The sequence below is a fragment of the Mauremys reevesii genome, linkage group 5 (assembly GCF_016161935.1).
Source record: "Mauremys reevesii isolate NIE-2019 linkage group 5, ASM1616193v1, whole genome shotgun sequence".
Taxonomy (NCBI): Eukaryota; Metazoa; Chordata; order Testudines; family Geoemydidae; genus Mauremys; species Mauremys reevesii.
Window position 1 is genome coordinate 133,065,249 of NC_052627.1, and position 26,316 is coordinate 133,091,564.

General features: G+C 40.5%; 1 protein-coding gene across 3 annotated transcripts in view; it reads left to right on the forward strand.

The window, feature by feature from the left end:
• ATRN (attractin) overlaps positions 1-26,316 on the forward strand; it is a 231,779-nt gene that overhangs the window by 155,772 nt on the left and 49,691 nt on the right. For all 3 annotated transcript variants that reach the window (XM_039540648.1, XM_039540650.1, XM_039540653.1), the window contains 2 exons: positions 3,933-3,994; positions 24,415-24,493. In XM_039540648.1, coding sequence (XP_039396582.1) covers positions 3,933-3,994; positions 24,415-24,493 — 141 coding nt within the window. The remainder of the gene's footprint in view (positions 1-3,932; positions 3,995-24,414; positions 24,494-26,316) is intronic.

Consider the following 26,316-nt stretch of genomic DNA (forward strand, 5'->3'; position numbering starts at 1 on the left):
CACAGCTAGACTGGAATCGACATGAGCAGGCACGTGAAGCGCTTTATTTATAGCCTTTATTACTCAAAATTAAATAAGAATGTAAACATAAGCTAAACAAATATGTTTATAATAGTGTTTACAAAGTCTAAATGAACTGATTTCAATTTAGAGATTGTTTTTCACTCCATCAGTTACAATCTCGGTAAATCAGTATTTGGACATAGTTATTCTAGTCTTATTAAACTTACTTTAATTCTCTCCAATACTGAGGTGCTAATTGTGATACCAGCCCACAACTAAAGATGCTTAGTCTTGTGCAGTGCCGATTTGCATCAATCTAAATCTATAAAATGATCCACGACAGTTAAACTAAAAGTGATTCTAAAGTTAGAAATACCAGCTATTACTTAAATACTGAAATTTCAGTTCAAAATTGCCTTCCTAGAAAGTATTTCATCGCCAAGCCCTTTCCTTATGTGCTCTCACAAAATCCACTTAATGATTCAAAGCTATTTCAAATGTCTTATGAAATTCACCAGTAGGGGTAACCACATGTCACCTATAATCTTATTTTACTATGAGATCTTACTATAATCAAATGTAAGGTATACTCTTTTTAATTTTTAGCTTATATCTCATTAAAATCCAGTTTTTATGTAACTGAAAAGCAGTTTTATGTGATACTGCACGTCACTGAGTTTTCAAAAAATGTGATAGTTTGTAATGCTTTCTTTCAGCTATCTTCTCACTACATGGAAACAGATTCTACTAGTAGTGCTATGTTGAACTACTGTGGTGAATGGTCTGGTCTCATTGCTCATAACCTTTATTAATAATACAAAATTATTCTTGGGCATCTACAGTGACACTAGTTTGTGAAGGACCACAGGTCATGACTCCATAGTTAAGATTAAGTTCCATTTTGCACATATAACCTCTTTGTTTCACATGGGAAAATACTGCACAGTGAATCCTCCCCAAAAGTACAGCACTTACTTTTTTTTAAAGTACAGAATGAATTTTCTAACAATTTCTAAGTAGATTTTTTAATTAGTGTGAGTTAACATTAATCAAAAACTGGATCCATTAAGAAATTTTACATATCAGTTTTGTTTTTCCTGAATGAGTTTAATTAAAGTATAACAAACACTTCAACCTTTCCATATAGTTAAACATTAATTAAATCTTGAGTACAGGCTGTATTCAAAGAAAGTAGGCTGTACTTGAGCAAAGTTATTAATTGTTGTTGTATCTAATTATGATGATGATAGGCTACAGAGGGGGTCACGTGAAGAGCACAAGGTGTTTTTAACTTGTGAGAAGTAAATTATAGAAGTCACCTGAGACTTTTTACCCTTTTACAAGATGCAAACTCCCCTGTTACGTCCTTCCAAAAATATAAGCTCTGCCAAATCAATCAAGAAACCACACTTACTAGGTCACTTATGCACCAGAGGAAGCTGACTTTTCTGTGTTACCTAGAACTCATCCATCTTTTCATTTTCACTTTAATTTCTTATTCAGACTTCTGGCTCCGGCCATCCTTTTCTAGTCATGGCTTACAGATGAGTTCCTTGATTCTGTTATCACAGGTGCTTTACAGCTTTGGTATGCACATAAGCATCTCAATTTTTTTCTGGGATCCATCCTGCACTGAAATGGCTGCAGCTTGTTTTTAGTCTATAAATCCCACTTTGATCTGTTTTAAAAGAAGGTCTAGGCCCATAGTCATTTGTCCTCCACTGTATTTAAAAGAGGTTCGTAAAACTTGTTTAATTTTGTTTACTTGTATTTCAGTTGCAATGGGCTTTGACTTTCAGCATGCAGTAACCTGATAATGATTCTTTCAGGAGGATTGTTTGTCTGTCCAGTTTCTTTTTCTGCTTCTAGATTCCTTGTTCTATAAAAGATTTTAGTTAAAAATTACAGTTTTATCATATTATCTCATTAATATAGGTCATATTGTGAATCTATGACTGTACAACGTTACCTCTAATATCAGAGGGGTAGCCGTGTTAGGATCAGCAACGAGTCCTGTGGCACCTTAAAGACTAGAAGATGGAGCATAAGCTTTCGTGGGTGAATACCCACTTCGTCAGATGCATGTAATGTGGGATTACCTCTAATGTTTCAGTATCTTACCTCAGCCACCTTGTCTGTCTAACATCTTTATTGGACCAACTTCTGTTGGTGAGAGAGACCAGCATTTGAGCTTACACAGAAGAAGGAGATCTGTGTGTAAACTCAAAAGCGTGTCTATCTCACCAACAGAAGTTGGTCCAATAAAGATATGACCTCAGCCACCTTGTTTCTCCAATATCCTGGACCAACATGACTACAACACTACTGCATACAAGTATCTTAGGCATTACATAACATAACAAGTATCTTAGTTACTCTCACTTCCTGATTCTATAATATATCAGGAGCTTGAAATTATTTGATTTGTTTGAAATTATTAATATTCCTATCTTGGTATTTGTTTTAAAGAAAACATTGATTTAGCCCTCTGTGCTTAAAATGTAAAGTGCTGTAAGTGCATCTCAATACATTTTCTGTCCTTTTTTTAACTGGAAAACTCAAGTAGACTTTTGGGCAGTGCATTAAAATTAAATTTAAAATACAGCTTGCTGAATCTTCCCATCATGTATAGGCAGTAGGGTTGAAAGAATGGAATCATACAGTCTGCAGTTTTCAGTGCCGTTGGGTATAAGCTTTCCAGCAAAACAGAAAGTATACCATTATGCACTCCAAAGGAGATTATAGCATATAAAGATCACTTCAGCATATTTGTAGTTCTGGCCTGCTACTGTATGAGATGGAATATAATATAGATATTTAAAGCAAATATGGCAACAGACTGTTTCTGGAAAAAATAATAAACCAATGGTAATTTTTCTGGTATTCATAATATTCAACCTGTGGCTGACAGTGGGAATAGGTTAAAATTGATACCAATATTGCTATGATGTGTAATTTAATGGGAAAATAGAAACAATGCTTTGAGACAGACTCCATAAAAATGAAAAGCTTTGCTGTATAAACTGCCGGTTTCCGTTTAGTGTTGGAAAAAGTTCAGATTGTTCACGAAAGAGTTAATTTCCTGTTGTGGTGCTGGGATTGATAGTCAGAGGAAATAGGAGGTACCTGGAAAGAGTTTGTGCAATATTACCAATCACAAGTTGCCTTTCTGTTGGCTTGCCTTCCCTTTGCTTTGTTGTTTTTAACCAGACTCTCTAATCTCTCCTTTTGCCTCTAACCACCTCCCAATTTCCTGTTCCTTTCTTCCTTCTGTTTTGTGTCCAAAAAATTGGTTGTTTTTCACTTTTCAGTTTGAGTGGCTTGCAGGAAAGTGAGTTAAAATGAATGCCATAGTTGTTTTTACAGTATCTATTATCTTCTGTGTTTCATGCCTTTTTGCTGCTCTTAGTGTAAGTTACTTATTCAAGAAGATCTTGCTTTAAGAATATTATTTCAGTGGGGCCAAGCAATTCTGCTTACTTTTGAACTTTTTAGTATTTATTGTACTTTATTGGTTAATATGTCTGCAGTAATTCAAAATATTCAACTTTAGCTGTATGCTGCTTCTTATTTGTGAGTATTGTGATCATTTTGGATTTGGAGCTTTTCAAAGATGATTACCATGTTCTTTTGCCTCATTTACCAAAGTGATATATTCCTGGATTGTAACTGGAAAAGCTGAATTATTTGTTTTGTTTTTAAAAAGAAATTTGGATGAAGCATTTCAAACCTTAATCTGAGGTCTGTTGCTTCTTCCTCGGAATACTACTTAATATTTGTTTTTAAAAAATCAACATAGTGTACATTTTGAAGAAAATGAAGCAGTATTTCATAGTAATTGTTGATCCCAGCAGCAGTGTAATGATGAATTCTGGATATAAATTATCTGCCAGTGAAGTAACAGGAAAACATTTGTTTTTCTTTTACAGATTGCTTTCTCACAGCACAGCAACTTTATGGACCTGGTACAGTTCTTTGTGACATTTTTCAGGTACTTTTCATTTTAGGCAGATAAATATTTCAACTGTTTTAAGAAAGCTCCTTTTATCAATACACTGATTTATAGTTTATTAAAGTTAAACCATCATCTTTAGCTAACATTTAAGTCTAGTGAATTGAAAGTACTACTATTAACATTTAAAATATTTTTTCTTTGTAAGGTTAAATTAGAGAAATTGGCTACACGTCAGTGCAAGCGCACACCATCCTCTGAATAAAATGAGCCCTTATCCTCAGTGTGAAACAGGTTCATGATGCCATAAGAATGGAATCAACAGAAATAAAATAATAATCTATTTCCTCTTCCATTCTTCTAAAGGGTGTTCTTAATAAGAACATGGGAAGTCTCCAGAAGTGATGAAAATTGGGTCCGTAGGATTTCATAAACTGATGTGCTGGACTTTCTAATTGTAGGGACTGTTAATATTTCATAACCATAATAATACTGTATATAAGCTACTTAAGTAGCACTTTCAAGTGAACATTTCAAAGTGCCTTATGAACATTAAAGCCTCACAGTCCTTTGTGAAGTAGGTAAGGATTATACACATTTTACTCATGAGTAAACACATACAGAAATGGTATCTTGCCTGAGCTTTTACTGACATTCAGTGGCAGAAGAGGTCATAAAACCTAAGAGCACTGATTTGGCATTTCATGAAAATCACTTATCGCGGCTCCTATATCAAACTTTTTTCGTAGTGTGGACTACATCTTAAAATAGTGCTGTGAGGACACTTTACAGTGGATGCTTGTTTACAGCAACACCTTGTAAGAGCAACGGCTGCTTGCGAGCAACATTTCCCCTGGGAACACTTTCCCTGCTGTGAATTGTTGACACTCCCCATAACAGCAACAGTCGCTTCGGTGCAATGTAGCCAAAGGGCACTGATCAGTTCTTACTAATAAGCATCTACTGTATATGGTTTACTTCTGGTCTCATTCATGTTGATATGGGGTAAAATCTTGTTCCCATTGAAGTAAATGAGAGTTCTTCTTCAAGTAGCATTCTTGACGGTGCTCCACTTCAGATACACATGTGCCTCTCAAGCCCTTGCTTGAAGATTTCCTGTTAGTAGCATCTGTTCGACTTATGCATGCACACTATACAACTTTGTGCCACGCTCCCAGGGCATATAGGGCTGCGCGGGCAAATCACCCTCAGTTCCTTCTCTCCAACCTCTGCCTGAGATGAAGCTCTAGCATGACTGCCTTGTGTGCGCCTCAGTGTGTTTTGTAATTTAGTTCAGTGTTTCTAGTTAGTGTTAGTTGTTAGAATAAAATCAGTTAGATAGATATGAGAGGTTTCATTTTTTTCTCCCCCCACCCCTCCTTTTTTTCCTCTTCCATTTTTTTTGGTGAGCTTATTTGGTCTGGCCTGGGTATGCCTGGCTCACAAGGTTTCAAAAGCTGATTCTCTTGTTGTGTGGCTGTCCCAATCAGCAACAGCCACTCTAAATGTATCCATTGTGTGGGAGAGTCTCTTATCTCCCAAAAGTGTAACTTTTGCCTGGCTCTAAAATCTAGAGCTCAGAAGAATTGGGAGACCAAACTGAAGCTGCTGCTGATGGAACACTCCCTTTGACCTCCTTCCGAGTCGGGTCAACAGACCCCGCACCTTCCACCTTCCCTCCCCCTGCCATTCATCTGTCTCCAGACGGTGTCCCTTTGGCTAAGATCTTCTCTAGAAGGGAGAAGATCTCAGAGGATTTAGGGAAGGTTCCAAAGCAGAGGAGCTTAGTCGCCCACCACAAGGAGCCAGCTCCCAAGAAGTTCTGATCTCCTGCTAGGTTTATAGTGTTAGAGGCCTCAGTCTCTCAGCTCGGTACTTTCGAGTTGGAAGACTCTCTTCCTCTAGTACCAGTGGAGCAGACCCCAGAGCACTTCAGAGAAACATAACACTGGCAGAGCCACAGTACCATCTGCCTCCAGATCAGCACCATCTATTTTAGACTTTACCAATGGTGCCTTCCCACTTGGCACACTCAATACTGATAAAATCAAAGCACACCCCTTTGGCCCCAATGCCTACGTACTCCAAAGGTTTGTTACTGCCCAAGTCAACTGGTGTGTCAGTACCGACCCTCTTGGATCCTCAGAAATTCCTTTACTCCATGGACTTGTCAGTGTTAGATGAGCTGGAGTCCCCACTGCTTAACGGTACTGAATGACACTGAGTACCAAGATCACAGTCTCTAGATTACCTGTGCTTCCTGCTACTGCAGAACTCTCCACCTTTCTTTACTTGCCCCCACCCCCTCTCCCACCTTGGAGGACATTGAGGAGGATAAAGGAAACCTTCAATCAGCCTCCTCCTTATCTGTGTGGGGTTCCCCTCTGCATCATTACAGAAACTCATATTCTAACAAAAAGACTCTCAGCCACATGAGGGATGGTGGAATCAGTCCTGGGTATCAGCCCCTCTCCCATATGGGCCTCTCCAGTGGTCTTACTGGGATCCTTAGTCAGCTTATTGGCAGCAATTTTCCAGACCTCTGGCTCCACTGCACCAGGAAACTAGGGTCACAAATTCCCCTCTTTTTTCTTCATCTCCACACAAGACAGTCGTGCCTCTACCATCATCGATGACTGATGATTTTAATCAATTCCAGGACCATGTGAGGAGAGGGGCAAACACCCTCCAAATACTTCTTGAGCAGGTTAAAGATTCACATCACAAGCTCCTGGACATTTTCCAGAGGGTGACAGCCACCCGGGTTGTGGTATCAGTTAATGAAGCACTCCTGGATCCTGCAGAGGCTGTGTGGCAAACTCCTGCCATCATACAGCCAACTTGTAAATGGGCAGATAAGAAATATGTTACCTTCAGGGACTCAGAATTTTTGTTTCCCTACCCCCACCTAATTTCCTGGTGGTGGGTGCTGTAAATGAGTCAGATAGACAAAATTACTCCAGATCTACTCCTTATGATAAGGACCAGAAAGGTTAGACCTTTTTGGGTGGAAGGCCTACTCATCTGTGACCCTCCAGTTTCGTATCACAAACTATCAGGCAATCATGGCCAAGAATAACTACATGAGTTACAACAAGTTTGTGTCCTCAGTTGAACATCTTCCACAGGAGCATAGAGAACACTTCCATGCTGTTATTAAGAAGGGTTAGTTATTATCCAGACCCTCTCCAAGTGTCCTTGGATGCCACGGACATTGCTGATAGATCCATCTCCACAACAGTTGTCATGCACAAGGTGGTGTGGCTCCAGTTGTCAAGATTCCTGAGAGAGGTTCATAACATGGGGGAGGACCTCCTGTTTGGTCAGAAGCTCTTCTTGGGAGCTATGGATTAGTCTCTGTACATATGAAGGTCTCCAGGGCCACATTGAGGTATCTTGTTATATACACCCCTACAAACAAGAGGAGATTTAGCAGGACTCAAACTTCCCAGAGATCGTGGCTGGCTCAGTTCTCTGGTTTTCACAGAACTGCTGAGCCTGCTAGAAAAAGACAAATTCCAAAGGAAAAGAGATTCCCACCCTCCTTCAACTAGTAAACTGTCATCATCAAAACAGCAATCTTGATGTGTTGGTTGAGGGCTCAACTCCTTCTCCACCTCTAATCTGCAAGCTGCTACTTTCTGCATACCTTCCCGCTTTTGGAGACTGCCTTTTCCATTTATAACAAGACTAGTGGCGTATTACAACAGACAAGTGGGTCATGGAGGTTATAACTTTATATCTCATCCGCAACCACACCGCACTTCCCTGTTCCACTTTAGAGAGCCCTCTCATGAGATTATGCTGAGTCAAGAAGTACATTCTCTCCTTTGTTTAGAACCATTTCCATCCCCACAGAGGTGGAAAGTAGTTTACTCAAAGTATTTTCTCATGCAAAAGAAGGGCAGAGAGTGGAGACCAATCTTCAATCTAAGATAACTGAACAAATTGTTAGTCTCAGAAGTTCTGGATGGTGACTGTGGCAGATCTAATCCCTTCTAAATAGACAAGAGATTGGTTTTTGGCCCTCGAACTGCAGGATGGTTATTTCCATATAGCAATATGTCCCATGCACAGGAGATTTCTGCATTTCACCATGGGTCAGGATCATTTTCATTACTGAGTATTTCCCTTCAGCCTCTCTTTTGGCCCCAGTGATGTTCTCAAAGGCTTTAGTAATAGTGCTGGCTTATCTTTGTTGAGAAGCAATTGTAGTCTTCCTATATCTCAATGATTGGCTACTCAAGGGCTGATCTTTTGAAGCAGTACTAAATTCCACTCATACAGCTCTCTACCTTCCAGGAGTTGGGTCTCCAACTAAACACAAAGTAGTCCAAGTCAGCCCCTGTACAGAGAATACAATTCATAGGGACATACTTGAATAGTTGGCAGCCACTTGCTATGATACAGCTGGTGCTTTGCCTCCCCAGAGAATTGTAGCACACTGTACCAGATCACAAATAGCTTCTAAGTGTTACTCAAAAAGATTCCAGTGTCTGAGAGACACAGAGCTGCTAGATGAGCTTCAGTGCATATTTTATCTAAACACTTTGCCTTGGTCCATGCCATCAGATCTGACTCAGCACTTGGTTCTGTTGTACTGGCTTAAGTCTTGGACTTGATTCTGAAGCTCCCTCTTTCCTGTGAGGATACTGCTCAAGAGTCACCCTAAAGTGGAGCACCCCTAGGGACACTACTTGAAGAAGAAGAAGAAGAAAAGATTACTCACCTTTTGCAGTAACTGGTTCTTTGAGATGTCCCCCTATGGGTGCTCCAATACCTATTCTCCTTCCTCTCTGCTTCAGACTGTCCTTGTTGGATGTTGGGATTGAGAAGGAACTGAGGGTGGTTCACCTGTGCAGCCCTCTGTACCCTTGGAGAGTGGCACGAGGTTGTATAGAGTGCATGTGCGGCCTGAACAGACACTGCTAATGGAAAATGGGATCAAGGGCTGAAGAGGTGCATGTGCATCCGAAGTGGAGCACCTATAAGGATGCATATCTTGAAGAACCACAGTTACTGCACAAGGTAACAAGTTACTGCACATTGAAATCAGTGGGGCCAGGATTTCACCTATGTGATGTATGTTGCAGCTGTAATTGCTTATATAGAAAAGTAATATTAGGAATGTATTTGGTCTTTGGCTGTCTCTTAATGCGTTTTAGTTGCTGGACTGAGCACCATATGGTCAGTCAGCACTCTGCAGACTCCCAGCAAATGCTTTACTGATCATCAATGGTCCATGGACCAGTGCTTCAGATCCCCAGGTCTAAATGATACAGTAAAATAGTATTCCTCTGATGCTATCATATTAATAGAAGCAGACTTTAAAAAAGAAGAAACAAACATGAAATATATGCTAACACAAACCTACAATTTAAAAATAAAATTAAGAGAGTAGACTGAATTGGACAGTTGATGGTGATGATTTTTCTGTAACTCTCCTAGAAGGTGATACCGTAACATTTTAATAAAAACTTAACATGCCAGAAGAATAAAACTATCTAAGTTCACAATAGTGCTGTTTATCAATGTTTTCCTTCCATCCATCTATAATGTATTCATTCTCTAAGTGTAGCAGTGACTATTAGCCTTCTTTCACACTATTTTGCTTCATAATCCATATAACATAGATTATCAGGGTTGGAAGGGACCTCAGGAGATCAGCAAATCCAACCCCCTGCTCAAAGTAGGACCAGTCCCCAACTAAATCCCCAAATGGCCCCCTCAAGGATTGAACTCACAACCCTGGGTTTAGCAGGCCAATGCTCAAACCACTGAGCTATCCCTCCCCATTCAGCCGCATTAGAACAGTATGATTCATATTTGCTGTTTAGAGTTAAACTGCATTGAGATTTGTCTTGTTTTTGAAATTCCATGATGGAATGTTAGTCATGGTTCCATAATTAAGGTTGCAACTAGGCTCCATGATAAAAAAAAAAGTCTTATTTTTAGCCCCTTATAACTTTGTTTAGCAAAATAGAATTGATATGAAAATTTTCAGACTGATTTTTAAGGCGAAGGAGAATTTTTCTGCCAAGTCTGAAGAAAATTGTTAAAACTATATTTGAACTACAGGCCATTTAAAAAATGGAAAAAAACCCACCCTAACTTTGAAATTTTGATGAATGTCTAACATTTCTTTGAGTGCCATTGGCACACACAGAAAAATATCGTATTTTACTCCTTCAGATTTCCCATATAGTTGATCTTCCTTGAAAATTAATGCACAGATTGTATTTTTGTCATCTCTTTGAAGGTTCTGCATAGCTATACCCAAGTCTACATCAGCAGCCATATCTCATCCTATTGCCTCCCCTGGTATTCCAATTATGCCAGTCACACTGTTCAGTTTGTCTTGTTTTGCATACAACTGTCTTTGTGGCGTTTTCCATGCCAACCCCATAGGTAGAATGCCCTTCTTTTTCTGGTCCAACAAATCATCATCCTCTCTTCACTAAAATCCTTCCTAAAAGCTCTCTCCTCCAGGGCTGTTAAAAAGAGACAGAGTGGTCTATTGGATAGAGTACTAAACTGGGTACCAGGACATCCGAATGTCAGTTTCAGGGAAACTGCACCTGTATTCCCCCTCTGTGGTCCCTCAAAGGCACCCACTATTAGGCTTCCAGTTCTGAGTTCTCGTCTTTCTTGAGTGGAGGCCTGCGTCTCACTCCCACCTGACATGGGGATCTTTAAGGTTGCACAGTTCCCTGCTTGCACTGTGATATCCTCAGCAAGCCAGAGTGCCTAGAAGACCAACATCTGTGCTTTGCTTTCTTTCCAGAGGCCTATGATCAGTGTATTGCTACAGTTAAAATTTACCACACAGCTCTTTCTAAGCAAGCACATTTATTATTAAGGTGAAAGCAGTACAAAGAAAACATATTAAAAACAACAGAGGAACCTACACACATGCTAAAAAGCTTTCCAGAGGTCACCCCCAGCTCCAACCGCAGGCTCTTGTAGGTGTCAATTCTTCAAAACCACAGTTGGGTTTTCTTTGTAGTTACAAGTTCATAACCATCTCAGATTCAGAACCCAGGCTGGGCAGTTCAGCCATTTCTTTATACAGTTGGGGCCTTTGATCTCCAGTCTCCAGGAACAGATAAATCATCAGACAGTGACCCATTCTTCAGGGCGTAGCTTCAAAAGGCTGGATTTTTGTATATCTGCAGTGAAGAATTTGCATTTAACCTCCCCCTAGGTATTTCCCAGGAAATACAGTTCACAGCATTGTCCCAAAAGTACCTTCTTCTCTGCAAATTGTTCAATATAGTCCTATATTAAAGGCCTCACATCACATCCCCCCCCCCAATAGGTTACTTGCAGGCCCAGCCCACAATAATTCATAAACTTTGCATTTACAATGGACCCAAAAGATACTTAAACTTAATTCAATATGGTCTCCCAAGGATATCCAGGAAATTGCCATATCGACCACACTGGGGTCTGTTCCCAGCTCTGCCATTGACCTGTTATGGGACCTTGGTCAGATAATTTCTCCTCTGTTTCCCCTGCTCTGTGCCTCTGTTTATCGTCCTGTCCTGGCCTGTCTTGTTGATTTTGATTGTAAGCTCTTCAGGGCAGGGATTCTCTCTTGTGAGTATGTACACTGCCATGTACAGTGGCACAATATCTGGACTGGGTCCTCTAGGTGCTGCTGTAGCACAGATTATAAAAGTTATCAATACTGAATATTCCTTTGAGCTTTCCAGCACATCCTGTATCTATCTTGTTTTGTTAGGTTTTAAGCTCTTCGGGACAAGGGCTTTCTGAGTTGTATATTGCCAAGCACATAAAGTATTATTTACAGAAACTCAGCTGTACCTAAGCAAAGTTATGAACAATTTTTGTATCTGATTTTGTGTGTTCATGTGTTAGGATGTTGGTTTTAGAACTCTCAATATGGAGGTACAGAGCTATTTTACTGATTGCCTAACTTCTTTCAGGGTCTGTCCAGCTAAAAATGGCTTGGTTCGAATGTTTCATGCTTTGCTTAGCCTATGCACAGATTTTAATTGTAAGTAACTAATTTTTAAAATTGCCATACTGTGTGGTACATCAGTGCATCCTTTACATAGGAACATCACAATGGCCATACTGGGCCAGACCTGTGGTCCATCTAACCCAATATCTTTTCTTCCAACATTGGCCAATGCCAGGTGCTTCAGAGGGAATGAACTGAACAAGTAATCATCAAGTAATCCATCCCATTGCCCATTCCCAGCTTCTTGCAAACAGAGGTTAGGAACACTTCAGAGCATGGTTTTGCATCCTTGCCCATCCTGGTTGATAGCCATTGATGGAACTATGCTCCATGAACTTATCTAGTTCTTTTTTTGAATCCTATTATAGTCCTTTGTGGATACAGACTAACACAGCTACCCCTCTGATACTTGTTATAGTCTTGGCCTTCACAACATCCTCTGGCAAAGAGTTCCACAGGTTGACTGTGTGTTGTGTGAAGAAATGCTTCCTTTTGTTAGTTTTAAACCTGCTGCCTATTAATTTCATTTGGTTAACCCTTTGTTCTTGTGTTATGAGAAGTTGTAAATAATATTTCCTTATTTACTTTCTCCACACCAGTCATGATTTTATAGACCTCTATCATATCACCCCCCCTTTTTCCATGCTGAAAAGTCCTAGTCTTAATCTCTTCTCATATGGAAGCTCTTCTATACCCCTAATCATTTTTGTCACATTGGAATTGGAAAAGGTTCGGAAGAGGGTATCTTTTTTTGAGATGGGGCGACCACATCTACACACAGCATTCAAGATGTGGACATACCATGGATTTATATAGTGGCAATATGATATTTTCTGTCTTATCGATCCCTTTCCTAGTGATTCCCAACCTTCTGTTCGCTTTTTTGACCACCGCTGCACATTAAGTGGATATTTTCAGAGAAATATCCACAATGACTTCAAGATCTCTTTCTTCAGTGATAACAGCTAATTTAGAACCCATCATTTTGTATGTAGAGTTGGAATTATGTTTTCCAATGTGCATTATTTTGCATTGATCAAGTTTCCAAGTCTCATAGCTCCATACATGTGTTAATCTGTGCAAGGCAGGGCAAGGAGATGCAATAAGAGTCAAGAACTCTGTAATTTCAAAGATCCCAGTAGGATAGAGAATCAGTTACCTTGCACAATTCCAGATCTTAGCTCAGTTTATGAAGGAACAGGGAAACCTGCAGAGCCCCAAAAACTCTACAGGGCAAACAAAGCCAGTAATCCAGTTGAACAACCATACTCCAGAGAATAGCGTGACCGAGAGCTGGCTGGGACTAAACTCTACTCTGGCCTTGTACTTAATTTCTTTTTTTATTTAACAACCAAGTTCCTCTCCTTTGAACGGTTTGGAGCTTGAAGTTCAGTGATTCTGAATGCCTGAAGCTTCCTTTGCTTTCAGTTGGAGTTAGGGCCTTCAACAACTTTGAAAATCAGGACCAAGTTTGCTAGTTAACTTTACGGTTATTATTCCATACAGTAGCTTTTTATTTTAAGCTCCAAAAAATGTCAGCAGATAAAGGTTGAGAAAAATGGCTTTTACTGGCTCATTAATATTTCATTATAATTGAAACTGTAAGAGAAATGATATTCTAACCACTGTTAACCTTTTCTAAAACCAAATGAATTGCAAGGAAACTTTTTCTTCCCCTCTCCTTCCCTTCCTGCTGTTTTCTTCCCTCAAAGTTTAAGCTATTGAAAGCTTTTTTTTTGTATGCTCTGACTGTGGTTTTTAAAAAGTGTCAATTTTTTTCTTCAAAATATATTCCTCCCCATTCCCATTTCCCTAGTAATTTTTGTAACAGTATGCAAAATGGTTTTTATACAAAAGGCATTATGAAAAGCCTTCAGTCCCTACTAATCTCATGCCACCTACATCTGATTTCATTTCCTCTTATCTTTTTACTAGCATCCTGTGTTTCTCCACAGGGATCGGGATCGGTTCTGGGTCCGGTTCTGTTCAATATCTTCATAGATGATTTAGATAATGGCATAGAGAGTACACTTACAAAGTTTGTAGACAATACCAAGCTGGGAAGGGTTGCAAGTGCTATGGAGGATAGGATTAAAATTCAAAATGAGCTGAACAAACTGGAGAAATGGTCTGAAGTAAATAAGATGAAATTCAATAAGGACAAATGCTAAATACTCCACTTAGGAAGGAACAACAAGTTGCACACATACAAAATGGGAAATGACTGCCTAGGAAGGAGTGCTGCAGATCTGGGGGTCATAGTGGATCACATGCTAAATATGCTGCAAAACGTCTGTTAGTCTATAAGGTGCCATAGGATTCTTTGCTGCTTCTACAGAACCAGACTAACACGGCTACCCCTCTGATACATGCTAAATATGAGTCAACAGTGTAACACTGTTGCAAAAAAAGCAAACATCATTCTGGAATGTATTAGCAGGCATATTATAAGCAAGACACGAGAAATAATTCTTCTGCTCTATTCCACGCTGATTAGGCCTCAAGTGGAGTATTGTGTCCAGTTCTGGGCGCCACATTTTAGGAAAGATGTGGACAAATTGGAGAAAGTCCAGAGAAGAGCAACAAAAATGATTAAAGGTCTAGAAAACATGACCTATGGGGGAAGATTGAAAAAATTGGGTTTGTTTAGTCCGGAGAAGAGAAGACTGAGAGGGGACATGATAATAGTTTTCAAGTACATAAAAGGTTGTTACAAGGAGGAGGGAGAAGAATTGTTCTTCTTAACCTCTGAGGCTAGGACAAGAAGCAATGGGCTTAAATTGCAGCAAGGGAGGTTTAGGTTGGACATTAGGAAAAACTTCCTAACTGTCCGGGTGGTTAAGCACTGGAATAAATTGCCTGGGGAGGTTGTGGAATCTCCATCATTGGGGATTTTTAAGAGCAGATTAGAGAAACACCTGTCAGGGATGGTCTATATAATATTTAGTCCTGCCATGAGTGCAGGGGACTGGACTTAGATGACCTCTCGAGGTCCCTTCCAGTCCTATGATTCTATGATCCCTCCTTAAAGCCTGCTGCTTCCAGGGATATTTGCTTCTGTTTCTCCCCAGTTTCCTCATAGTCTTATCTTTCTTGAGCTGGCATTCTGTGTCTTTTACTTTGAGATCTTTAGGGGAGGGATTGTGTTTTTGTTTGTTTGTAAAGCTCCATATAAATTTATGTTGCTATGTAAGTGATTATCCATATATAATTCTGCTTATTTTATTTTGCTGAAGTGGCTAATATGATTTTAATTTCAGGAATTACCATTGGAGGAGCAGTGTGTATAGTGGCACAATAGCTGAGGAGGCACTTTTATGTAGTATATATTGGTCTGTTTGTTGTAAACCTTTCCCAATTGTTTTTGGAAAGCAGGAATATGTCACATTACAATAATTCAGATCTCCTGGAGTCTCACAGTAAATGTTTTCTTTGATATTCTTTGCTTATCCATTGACTTATTTTATAGTGTCTATCACTATATGTTACTATTTATAAAGATCACACAAAATCCCATCTCAAATCCATTGTACTGAGGAACAGCAAGAGCTCATGTCCCTCTGATCATCATTTCTAGACACATCAGTAACAGCAACCAACGAGACTCTAAAAATAATATAGGCACACCAATTCATGAACAATCTGAAACCAAATCTCCCTGGTATCAGCTCAGAAGACTTCTGACCCGCATATGCAACCAAACATGTTGTTCCCTCCCAAAGTGCAGTCTCTCCTGGCTAGTCTCTGTCAGACACGGTCCATCGCTATACTCAGCACCTTAACTACCTTGTGTCTTGCACAGACTTGAATTCCACAGGTGAGAGAGGCAGATTTCTCCTGGCGGAATGAAGTCGATCCCCACACATGATAGAGGCAAGTGACAGTCCATTACAGCATAGAACATTTGAGATAAAGCAGTGAGGCTTCTCTGTGTGTTTCCCAACCCCACAAGTTCTGACAATGCAGCCAAACCTATGCAGTTGAGGAGCTGACCTCCATTAATCTACCTTCTCCTCCCCCTTGACTCCTTTGCTTCTCTGTCCTATTGTAAGGTCCACTCTGCCACTCCTAGCCCTGATTCACCTCAAATATCCATTTCCTTCACTCCTGCTCTTGCACAGAGTTGTGTGTCTGGCAGAAATCTCATGACCATGCTGACTTCCTCTACAAGAAATTTGTTCTCTTCCTTTTGGTTCTGCCATCTTCATAGCCAAGATGAAGATGCATTGCTTCTCACCCTCGTTGAATTCCATGCCTGTAATCACAACCAGTTTTTCACCACCTTCGACTCCCTCCTCAAACCCACTCCCCTACCCGCAGTTTCTGATCTAAACAGGATCTTACTGATTTCTTCAAATTGAAATATGGCAAGACCTTCCTAGATCTGGGAAATCTGTCCATACAACTTATGAATTCTGGCTGATGTTATAAAGTCCATGATAAAACAAGTTTCATAAATGCCTCTTTGTGGATGTGGAATCCATTATTTGGTGACAGGGTTGTAAGCAGTCTCTCCTAGAACAAATACAAAAGAGCATTGTTAACTTTCACTGTGGTGAGGAACCTCAGGCAAGGAAATGCATGTAAATCTTTTTCACACTCTCTCTCTTCCCCTGATGTCATAGGCACAGAAGATTCTCATCTGCTAACCCTTCCATTTGCTCTAATGATCCCATGCCATCTCATCTCCCTCACCCCACTTTCATCCCCTCCTTATCCTCTCTTCTTCCTCTGATTCTGACCCTTTTAATACAAACATGCTTTAATCTCTCACATTTTTTTTAAAAGTCCTTGATGCCCCTTGTGTCTCCATCTACTGCTGCATCTCCCTTCCCCCTTTCTCTCTGCATTCGTTGCACACACTACCAACATTATTGTCTGGTGTTCCTCTCCTCCAATTCCATCCTAGACTCTTTCCCATCCAGCTTCTGCCTTTGCGCTCCACTGAAACTGCACTCCCTAGTCTCTGACATCTTTCTGTGTATACTCAGAACCTGTTCTCTATCCTCATCCTCCTCAGTCTGTCAGCCACCTTTGACACTTCAATCACATTCTTGTTCTTGGAATCGTGTCCCTCATCTTTTGAGGTTCGGTCTTCCTCAAATTCTCCTACCTCTCTGTCATTTTGGCCAATCCTCCTCATCCATCTCAAACCTTTTGTGGGAGTTCCCCACACAGTTCTGTTCTTGGTCCTCTTCTCTCTCTAAACATTGTCTCTGGGCAATCCATCCACAACTGATAGTCTATGTGCTGATGACTTTCAGATCTACCTCTTCACACCGGAACAATTTCTTGTCTAAACTAAAATCTCTGCCTACCTTTCAGACCCCCACCTTCCAAATGCCCAGCTATCAGCTTCAGGTCAGCTAGCCAAAAGAGAGCTCTTAATCTCTACATACACCGTTTCCTTTTTGAGTCACTCTGGTCAAAGTGATATACCTCCTTGTCACTCAGTCTTATAACCTTGGCATCATCTTCAACATGGACCCCACTTTAGATCCTCACATTCTTCTTCGAGTGATTGCTCATGTCTATTCCACAGTAGGTATGCATGCTCACCACACTCGGTGCCAGAAGTTTTCCCCTTAGCAGTACCTGTACTGGGGGAGCACCGCAGTGACCCCTGGAGTGGCGCTTATATATTTTGCTATAAGGGGAGCCATGCTCTCCCCCGACCCTCAGTTCTTTCTTGCCGCCATTGAAGGTAGTTGGAACTTTGTGCTCCAGCTCTGCTGCAGCTTTTCTTCTCAACCTTAGTGGTACCCTTCGTGGATCATTTCTTCAGTTGTTAGACTGGGCTCGGGGCATGCCCCGTGTCCCAGGCTTCAAGTCGTGCGACTCCTGTCGCCGTTTTATGCTTAGGAGTGACCCGCACACTGAGGGTATGTCTACACTACAAGACTATTTCGAATCAACTTAAGTCGAATTTGTGGAATCGACCTTATGAAGTCGAATTTGTGTATCCACACTAAAAACACTAATTCGACTGTGTGAGTCCACAGTAACGGGGCCAGCGTCGAATTTGGAAGCGGTGCACTGTGGGAAGCTATCCCACAGTTCCCGCACTCCCCGCTGCCCATTGGAATTCTGGGATTTCCCCCCATAAAATCATCATTGATAAAGTTTGTAGATGAGACAAATACTGATTTGTGAGGGGCTATAAACAATGAAGAGGACAGGGCACTGAGTGATCACTGAGGAGGGCCGGCTTTAAGAAGTGCGGGGTCTGATTCGAATACCTGGCGGCGGGTCCTTCACTCACTCCGGGTCTTCCCCAGCACTGAAAGACCTGCCGCCGAAATGCTGCTGAAGACCCGGAGCAAGTGAAGGACCCACCACCGGGTGAGTAAAAATTAAAAAGGTGCGGGGCCCTCTTAGGCGCGGGTGCACTTTCATAGTAGTCATTACAAATACCAGAATCCCACCAAATTCAACTGATTATCTTCATTTCTTTCAATTGGATAGAGCTGCTGTGCACTAACAGATGTTGTGTCCATTCTGGAAGTGGCAGCATTTCATGTTTCCAGATTCCAAGCCTAGAAAGAACCATTGCGATTTTTCTAGTCTTACCTCCTGTATTACACAAGCCAGAGAAGTTCCCCAAAATAATTCCTAGAGCAGATCTTCAAGTCAAACATCCCATCTTGATTTTTAAATTGCCAATGACGTATGTAGCAAGATCAATACATGCATGAACTGGGAGAAATTTGAGATGGAAAGATACTAGATGAAAGTAAGAAATTTATAGTAATATTTTATAAATATTTAGCCAGGACTGATATTTTCCTGGGGACATTTCCCATCCTCGTATATGGGGAAGGATACTAGTCTACTCTTTGGTATCATGGGTAGAAGAGCAGCAGCGCTGGCAATAGGACATTCTGCTCAGGCTGTGAATAAAGTGGCAGGCTTTTCACGGCTGCTTCTCCTGTGTGCTGCCACTGATGTAAATCTATTTCAGTCATTAAATATAAATAAGGTTGGTACCTTTCCTAGATATTGCAGGATCATTCTCATTTTACTAGGGGAGCTTTGCAAGTAGGTTTAACTACCATTGTCAGAGTTCAAATGGCCAGTGTGTTTTCTGAGTGAGGCCAAAGAAGATGAAACCCAAAAGGTATTTTTGATTCAGTCATCCTGCTGAGACTGATAAAATTCAAGAGTGTACCAGACTGTAACACTCTTATAATGGCAACTGTTCAAGATGAAGTGGGTGATGGTTTATTAAACCCTTATGGTGTCTCCCACAATAAGGAAGTTTATTAATCTGTAAATTAGGTCCTTCCCTCCTTTGCTATTAGCATCAGGTAGCAGTTCAGCAAACCAGCTATGCAGTGTCAATGCACGCTTTACTAAAGAAGCTATTTAACCAGTCTGTTTAGCCTAGCATCATTATACAGTCAACCACTCAGGCTTTATGTATTGGTTCTATCTTGTTTGGATTTTAATGCATGGAACAGCTAAAATGTGACCTATAACTCTCCACACATTACAAGTTACTTTCAGATAGCACTTAAATAGTTTCCACTTCATCAGAATAATTTGAAATGTTTTTCTAGTAATCATCTCGGTGCTTTCAGAAATTACAAATTGACTTTCACACACTAAGGCATATTAGAGCCAAAGCTGCAGTATATTTTGAGATTTAAAACTGCCATTTTTACTAGCCATTCTAATGTTGATAAATATTGTAGGGTAGTTCAGTCATTTGGGCCTTAATGTGCCAGCTGGATTTTCTCCTCTCGTTGTCAGGATTCCTCTTACAATGTCTTCCTCTCCAGTGTCAGGTAAAAATGAAAACTTACTAGTTATAAGAATTTTAAGAGTGCAAGGAAATTGTCAGAAAAGAAGTCAGAGAGGGTTGGAGAGGCAGATGAGGTTTTGGTCAGAATTTATTTTAAGGATACATTTATGGATTATAAGAAGTTAATAAATTAGACACTTAAATGGTTAATCAAACTGAGTCTAGCAGTCAATAAGTTACTTATAACCTTCTGTAACACCTTCTGCTGATGTGCCTATAACCGTCTAACAGGCACAACTCATGTAATAGCCTTATAACATCTATTAATCATTTATTAATCCTTTATAGACTATAAATGCACCCTTAATATAAAGCATGATGATTTTTTTTTTCTGTCGCTGCTGTAGATGAGTTAAAAATAGACTTGCGGTTAAATGTGCTGGATCTAGTCCTGAGCATGGGTCTTAGTTCAGCCCATAGAGGCTTAAAAAAACCCAACAAACAATGCGGTGGTCTTCAAAAGCTCAGTTACCATTGTCTTACACTTAGCTATTGCCTCTCTTTTGCTGTCCTCAATTTGAAAAACTGAACTAGTCTTAAACTGTGCTCATCATCATTATTTTCAGCCTTCTCAGAGAGGGCAGCATTGCTGGGTCCAGTACCAGTGCTAAACATACAGTCTAGCCTTATTTTTTCAATAGCGTTCAAAATGCACTGTGGCTTTTACTGCAGAGTGACTGTCACTCCTGCGCACCTCTTTAAGAGATGTAGGTAGGTGGAGAAAAGATGAAGAAGAGGTGCTGTTCAGGGTGGCAGGAGCTGCAAAGAGAAACCTAAACCAGCAGTGGCCAGATTGTGTTGCAGGACAGAAGAGGTTGGTGCTAGATGAATAGAGATAGAAGGGAGTAGGGTCAACAGAGCTAAGGCCAGAAGGAGGCTGGAGTAAAGTCCCACAGGGAGAGTTAGTTGGTTTTTGTTTGAAATAAGAGCATTTTGAAATTGTTGAATGGTCTTAGTTCACCATGAGAGTGGAATACAGAACCTCATGGCCATGTGTCTGAAAGCAAGCCAGCAGCATTGTGTTGAAGTGTGGAGAGCAGTGACTCTGTGGTGCATACACATGACTGCCACATGTTAGTAACTCTGGAGAATACTGTCCATTAGTTCAGTGTTTGTGGTGTTGCTTGTGAAACAGGTGGAAGAAATGGGGATGTTGGCAGAAAGCAGACCTCTCCGAATCAGAGTATAATGCTGTTACCTATTTCAGACTATTTTACTCTGAGTAAACCCAAGAGATCTTGCTTTCAGTTTGGTCCTGCAGCTTTGCCATTAGATGACATCCTTTAGTGTACTAAGTAAACACTGCATTTTACTCCTCTAGGCATGCTACTGAAAGATGCAGTGCGGGGGGGAGGGGAAAGATGTGTGTTCCTTGTTGGCTTTATATCTTTCACATGTATTTGCTGCCTCCTTGTGACAGTACAAAAAGCTTATCAGTGTTGTTCCTCTGCAAAATGTAGTGTAGCATTTAAAATGTTTTAGAAAAATCAGATAACTAATCCTAATTTTGAATTTTTATTTATACTTTTCTCAAAAGTCTTGGTTATGATATTGGCATATTGGGCTGTATTAGTAGGAACATTGCCAGCAGATCGAGGGAAGTGATTATTCCCCTCTATTCAGTATTATAACTGTAATACTGTGTCCAGTTTTGGTCCCCCCCCCCCACTACAGAATGGATGAGGACAAATTGGAGGGAGTCCAGCGGAGGGCAACAAAAATGATTAGGGGGCTGGGGCACATGAATTACGGGGAGAGGCTGAGGGAACTGGGGTTATTTAGTCTGAAGAAGAGAAGAGTGAGGGGGGATTTGATAGCAACTTTCAACTACCTGAAGGGGGGTTCCAAAGAGGATGGAGCTTGGCTGTTCTCAGTGGTAGCAGATGACAGAACAAGGAGCAATGGTCTCAAGTTGCAGTGGGGGAGATCTAGGTTGGATATTAGGAAACATCATTTCACTAGGAGGGTGGTGAAGCACTGGAATGGGTTACCTAATGGGGAGGTGGTGGGATCTCCATCCTTAGAGGTTTTTAAGGGCAGGCTTGCTAAAGCCTCGGCTCAGATGATTTAGTTGGTGTTGGTCCTGCTTTGAGCAGGGGGTTGGACTAGATGACCTCCTGAGGCGTCTTCCAACTGTAATATTCTATGATATCAGCAATGAAAACAAAAGGGGAGCTGTTATATAGAAAAGGGCAAAATTGAAAACCGTCATGTATAGTTCTTAAAAAATGCTTCATGTCTTCTAGAGATTGTTGTATGACAGCAATCATCCAATTAATTCACAATCGGGCTTTTTTGTTTTTTTCCACCTGGACAAATGAGCTTTTAAATATAAGTTCCATTAATAATGTTTAACAGATGTGAGCAATTAAAGGAATAGCAGAATCTCCTAGCCCCAACCTACATTCTTGTGAGGCTCTTGTTAACTTCCCCAGTTATGCTCTGCATTACACAGTGTAGACAATCCTTTGCTATGTACCTCATTTCCAAGAGAAATTTTCTGAAAAGATCAGTTAGGACTTCAAAGAAAATCCATCCGAGGGGGACTGGCCTGTCCTAACAGTCAAGATCTGCTGAACTGTCTAAAACTCTAGATCTGTTTTCCTTGGGAGTTGAGCAATATCGAGGGTCATGGCAAAATCAGTAATTCTATGACAGTAGCTGTTTTCCATAAGCCAAGTGCCATCCATTTGCTTTCAACTGAAAGTTGAAACCAGAACTTTAGCCCGATGGCCTAGCAGGCAGCTACAGTTATAGACGTTGCTTTGACCTAGACACAGTCTTGAGAGGCATCATGCAGACCTTTGGATATTATTTACTTAGGGTATGTCCATACTACCCGCCAGGTCGGCGGGTAGCAATCGACTTCTCGGAGTTCGATATATCGCGTCTCATCTAAACACGATATATCGAACTCCGAACGCGCTCCCGTCGACTCCGGAACTCCACCACCGCGAACGGCGGTGATGGAGTCGACAGGGGAGCCGCGGACTTCGATCCCGCGCCGTGAGGACGGGTAAGTAGTTCGAACTAAGGTAGTTCGACTTCAGCTACGCTATTCGCGTAGCTGAAGTTGCGTACCTTAGTTCGACCCACCCCCCTAGTGTAGACCAGGCCTTAGTGTCTGTATTAGGTGTTGTGGACAGGAAGGGTAAAAGATATTTGACTCCAAGGACTGTAGTCTAAACATCCAGCGTACAACTGGAGGATTGGGGATAGGATATAACAATAAGCAGCATGATAAAGTAAAGATTCAGTATGTTGTCTCAGTTCCACCATTTTTGGTTGGGTGCTCCTCTGTTTATTTTTCTCTGCAGGGAGTCCTAGTGTGGGTAGGCCTCTGTGATAAAGTGGAGGCCGTGCCCTGCAAAGAGCCTTCAGGGTTCTTTGGGAATGGGAAACTTGTTTAGGAGGAAAAACCTTGCCAAACCATTCAATAAGTATTGTGGCATTCATGCTGGGGAAGCTAATGGCAGCCTCAGGACAACCTCTGGAGCTCAAAAAGGTTGCTATTCCATCATTTACTTGTGCCTGTTCAGGTGTGATGTATGCAAAAATTCATCTAGTCAAAATCTAACCTTGTTCATGGGAGAAATGCCATTTACAGGTAATGCAGATTCTGTTCATACACTTCACTAAATATATCAGTAGATTATTTTTTGAAAGAAAGGGAAAACGGAAGATATAAAATCATAAATCAACAGTTATATGTGTGTGCATTTCTTTGTCCTGATGGCAAGAAATTAATCTAGATGTCTTCCTGGTTTGGGAGTGGGGCATGCTGTTTCTGTACTTGAAAAAATATATATATATATTATATCTCACAATTAAGCGTAGGACCAATATGGTGCTATAAAATAAACTTCAAAAGTACTTTGTCTGAATTTTTCTTATATAACTGTAGAAAAGTGACTTTCATATGAGATTTTTGCAGTGGACCAAAGTAAAATCAAATTTGAATACCTCAGATTAAATGTGAGGAAGTGTTTTTGGAAATCTGGCTATATTGGGAAATAGATGTCATCTGAGATGAAAAACGCAAAACAAACGTTTGTTGTTGCAAGCTCTAACAGTTAATGTAGATTTCCATCTTTCTCTGTTCCTCCTTGTTGGGATTCAATATAGGCTAATGAAAGTAAGGTCTGATGATGTATGTAACACTGGGGTACATGCTTTTTGTTAGAAAAATAATTCCAATAATCATAGTTTAATTTGCTAAAATATTTCATGTGAAACTTGAAAAACTATATTAGTTTTGTCTGTGTATATATTGAATACTACATTATTCTTTTTTTTCATTTAAAATAAATAGCGCTAAAGATTGCTGTGTAGCATTGTCCTTATGATTCACTTTTTGCCGCCTTATTGTCTTAAACTGCTAATAGAATTTCTGGATTCTAATCACAGCTCTGTCATTTGACTTGCTGTGTCACCTGGGGCAAGTCGCTTTAACAACCTTTTTGTGTCTCCTGTTTATCTCTCCGTAAAGTGGACATGGTACCTAATGAGACTTAATGTTTGCAAAGCACTTTGCACTGCTATAGCTTTTTTTCATCAGAGGACTAGCCTTTCATCAAAGGACTAATCTAGCCTTTATTTTGTTATAGCTTTCAAATGCTGATGTATTCTGAATGGGGGCAGTAAATATTTGTTTTTTCTCCTCTACAGTTGTTTCCTGTCTTTGCTCCTGGTGGCTGCCGTGGTTTGGAAGATTAAACAAAGTTGCTGGGCATCACGTCGGAGAGAGGCAGGTCAAATGACAGTACTGAATGTTCTCTAAATGACTTTTTGCCACTTTTGTGTATCTCTTACATGTACTTAGTCATACACATCCAGTATTTACCTTCAGTTAAGCATATAGACTTCTGTTTGCAGAGGTATATAATAAAATACATTGATTAGCTTTTTAATGGAAAGCTATCCTATGTTGCTATCCTGGTTCTGCAGTTTAAGTCATGCACTAAGTATTGCAGGGGAACATCTTGTGTTCCAGAAACTCAGACTCCAGAGTTTGTAAGCATAAGAACAGTGTATAGTAGGAATGTTTTTTTTCAATCAGTTTGGAAATTTGAAAATCAGAAACTTGCTATTATAGCCCGTCTCCTTTGCTGGAGTGTTAAACTATAATTAGCTCCTGCCTCTAACTGCCTCTGTAGCAGAATGGCTCTAACCTTCACTTTAAAGTTATAGGGCAACATCAGTGGTTTGGGGAAAATATTGTAATTCTAAGGGGGGCAGGGGGCGCGGAATAGCTGAGAGTTAAGGGTACACTTTTGAAAAAGGCACCCAGGCTACCATAATATTGCTCTTCCTCCCATTTTATGGAGATCCGAGCCAGTCTCCCATCTTCCCTTTCTTGCATGCAGAATATGAAAAGTATATCACAGCACACTGGAAATGCACTTTTCATACACTTATGTCTCTGATAAACGTGTGATGACTTTTCACCATACTAACTTTTGTTGTTTTCAGTAAAGTGCTCTAATTTTTCCATCTGTGTTGCACATGTAAATATGCTACCTTTTGTCTACTAAAACTTGGCTAATTGGCTGCCATGTGTCATTGTGGTGGTGAGTGGTCTCCTTCTTGATATCTCTCGGCTGCTTCTCGTCGTTCCTGTGTGCCCTCCCCTCTCTGCCTGTAGCTGACAACAGCTGAGACAGCGAGACAATCCCATGAGAACCAGTCCCCAGTAAGCAAAGTCAGTAGTCTAGAGGTTTTTTGGATCTCGGACACAATTGCAGTTCCTGCAGTTCCTCTTAGCTAATTTCAGGGCATACTACGAATGCCTGCCTCAAAGACGGACCTTAGGCAGTGGGACTTTCCACTCCCTTCCTACGGGACAACAAGCCCCCCCCCAGAGTGCATTTCTACCACACAGATACAAACAAGTTACACATCACACCTGGCGTATTTGCCACCTTTTTTTTAGCCAGCAGTACACAACCTCTACATATTAAGGTGCCCTCTCTCACCTACATGTTTGTTCGATCAAACAAAAATATCCATCATCATATTACCCTTGCCCCTGTCATTGGGATGGGATGGGTGGCCTGTCCCTTATTATGGAATGTGTTTTAATAATAATATATTCTAATGCTGTGTTATGCTAGGTGAATATATTATGTTTAGCATCAGCCCTTTTTAGCAGCAGCTTCTGTGGGCCTACCCCCTCTGGCTCACAGCTTAACTTTGCTTTATGTTAGCAAAGTCTTGACCATTACTTTAGTTCAGGCCTCATACTGGGCCTTTATCAGGGCCTGCACTTACTACACCATGTAGAATCATAAGACCCAGTCCTGTGACCTACTCCTTCGGTCAGTCAGATCCCTTTACTTCTAATTTTTAAAAGTGCCAATATATAGTTATTTCCTCTCAACCTTATGTTATTCCAAACGTATAATGCTAGGAAAACAAATCATAGATATGACAATGACAAAGCCATATCATGTCTTATTGCTTATATCAGGGATCGGCAACCTTTCAGAAGTAGTGTGCCGAATCTTCATTTATTCACTCCAATTTAAGTTTTCGTGTGCCAGTAATACATTTTAACATTTTTAGACGGTC